The following is a 2,591-nucleotide window of genomic DNA, read 5'->3' on the forward strand; positions in this document are numbered from 1 at the left end:
CCAATTGACACTCGACAAGGAGATTATTACCTCCATCAGTTCGTTTTTTGGCGCTGAAGAGAGAAAGAGAGAGAGAGAGCGAGGGGGCGAGAGACAGGGGGAGAAGAGAGGGAGGGAGAGACACTGACACAGATAATAATCTATATCACACACGCACTCTCTCTCACACACATACACACAGATGACTCCAGGCCATAAACTGAAAGGTCAAACGGCGGATATTATACACGTCTAAAAAAAAAAGAGATTTAAAAAAAAAAAAGTGAGAACAGAAAAGGCGTTAATCATTTCTCTTAACTTCATGACAGGTCGTCCTGAGTGCCCCCGCGTGGTGCCCCAGAGAGCTGCAGGAGTTGATGACGGCCTGTTGGCACCCACTGCCCGCCCACAGACCTTCCTTCAACACCATTTACACCACGCTGGCCGCCTACGCCCATGCTCACAAGTGAAGAGCGCGGGGAGGGCGGGAAAGTGGTTTTCCCGCCTAAAACAAGATGGCGTCGAAGGAGGAGACATTTTCCCGCCAAAATAAAATGGCGTCGGGGAGGGGGAGGGGGGGGAGTGTGCGCAAGGCTCCCCCCTTCTAAGTGAAATGAGGAAATTGCAAGTGATGTTATTTACAGCGTCGGAGTGGCGGCGATGTGGTAAAAAAAAAAAATGGATTGACGGAAGGAAAACTTGACGATACGGTGAAAAATTATAATTCGTGTGAGATGTATTTTATGATATTGTCGTTATCCCATTCTGTATGTTTAATCCTAATGATTTACGTTTTTGTGAATATGCGTGACAAACAAACAAGGAGAGAGAGAGAGAGAGAGAGAGAGAGAGAGAGAGAGAGAGAGAGAGAGAGAGAGAGAGAGAGAGAGAGAGAGAGAGAGAGATGACCTTTTAATGCTTTGATAAGCATGCAAATAGTCAACTGGGATATTACATTTCTTTGTTAAAGTCAGATTTCTTTATTTCATAATTTCCCCAACTCTTCATTTGCTATAAGAGCAAAAGACTCTATTTATAGTGAGTGATATGTAAATGTTTCAGACAGACACACAAAGAAAAAAAAAAAATGATCGTAGATGTGGAATTAGTTTACGCCATACCCTATTTATAGAAAGTGAATGGACGATTTGGTTACCGAAGCCGAAGCCAGCGGACAGACATGACAAACGGACGCGTTCTTCGCCAGGAAGAGCGCGTATTGTCTGTCCAATTCCAGGGACGCCGTCACAGGGCAGTGCTTGTCTCTTGTGCACAATGAAAGCATATCAGAAACGGGCGGAAGGAACCCCGTTCAACATATCATTTCCCGGAGAAGTAACATGAGCGTAGAGAGAGAGAGAGAGATTTAAACCCCGAAGAATTTTTCATTTTGTCGAGAGCGGCTCCGATTCCGGTCGCTTTGACTTCGTAGTTCTTTGTCGGTATGAAATCAATATTAATAACGTCTTATCATTAGCACTTTTATTATGTACCTGGATGGTAGTTTGTAAGAGGAAATAGGAGGGTGGCGAGAAATCGGCGCTGACTTTGCCCTTTTCTGAGACTACTTATTTTAACTTGGCTGATGAGTGCTAAACTTAGCAGATTCAAGGTTGCATAATTTAATTTCTTCAGTTCTGATCACTGATGCTATAGGTTGAATCGCAGCATAGATGATATAAAATAAGGAACAAGAAAAAATAAATACAGATCGCTATAACCTGCTATCAAAAGAGAAACAAAAATCATTAATAATTAATGAAAAAGATCGCTAGAAAAGATTGCTAAATTTAGCATCATCAGCTAAGGCAAGTGTCGGATTTAATAACGATGAGGAAAATTGCACTTAACCATATCACATATATCGTGCATTATCTGTTTCTGGATGTATATGTTGCAGAGTTTAGTTTAATTAACCATTTCTAGTCAGATTTCCATATTGCATGAGTGCAGGTGGCGACCAGTATTGTTTTTTTGGGAGAAAGAATCAATTCCTCTTTACGTTTCAGGAGTTTTACCAATAGATGTATTCATTTGTAAATACATATAAGAACTTTTTTTGTATATAATGAGTCTTCCGTGTGTAGGGTACTAAATAACAATAATATTCAAGTATTTAACGAAAAAAAAAGATAAAACATTTTCAAAAACTATTATCTTAAGGTTTCATTAATGGTTTAATAACACGTAGTAGTACTTTTAGTGGCTGTTGTGGGGTCATAGTATGTTAGACAAGGCACACAAAGCTAATTTAAGATAAGGATTATTTTTATCAACTCTTAGGACTGTGTGTAACAAGGTATCGATTGGCTGTTGGTTCAATCATTATGTACCTTTTTTTCCCCAGAGTGCCAAAAAAAAAGAAAATGGTCACTTGGCATTCCTCTGTAGTGGTGCCAAGGGCCGGACCACGTGACCTCACTCGATACTTTTAAACGAACATCGAAATCATCGTGTGTTTCATTTTCCTTATCTAAAAAAGAAAAAAAGAAAGAAAAATAATATATATATATATAAAATGCTGATAATAATATTCAAAGACTGACGAATGAATTTAAATCCTGGTGTAATAATAGCTGTTTTGCGATACCCTTTACTGAGTCGTTAGATGG

The 2,591-nt window shown here is 39.6% G+C and overlaps 1 protein-coding gene across 1 annotated transcript in view; it reads left to right on the forward strand.

The window, feature by feature from the left end:
- Positions 1–2,430, forward strand: part of LOC125024835 (discoidin domain-containing receptor tyrosine kinase B-like) — a 6,702-nt gene extending 4,272 nt beyond the window's left edge. Inside the window, exon 3 of the mRNA XM_047612600.1 lies at positions 309–2,430. Coding sequence (XP_047468556.1) covers positions 309–449 — 141 coding nt within the window. The 3' untranslated portion in view covers positions 450–2,430. The remainder of the gene's footprint in view (positions 1–308) is intronic.
- Positions 2,431–2,591: the final 161 nt, after the last annotated feature.

This window comes from Penaeus chinensis, unplaced genomic scaffold (genome assembly GCF_019202785.1).
Source record: "Penaeus chinensis breed Huanghai No. 1 unplaced genomic scaffold, ASM1920278v2 CTG_6513, whole genome shotgun sequence".
In the NCBI taxonomy this organism is placed as follows: domain Eukaryota; kingdom Metazoa; phylum Arthropoda; class Malacostraca; order Decapoda; family Penaeidae; genus Penaeus; species Penaeus chinensis.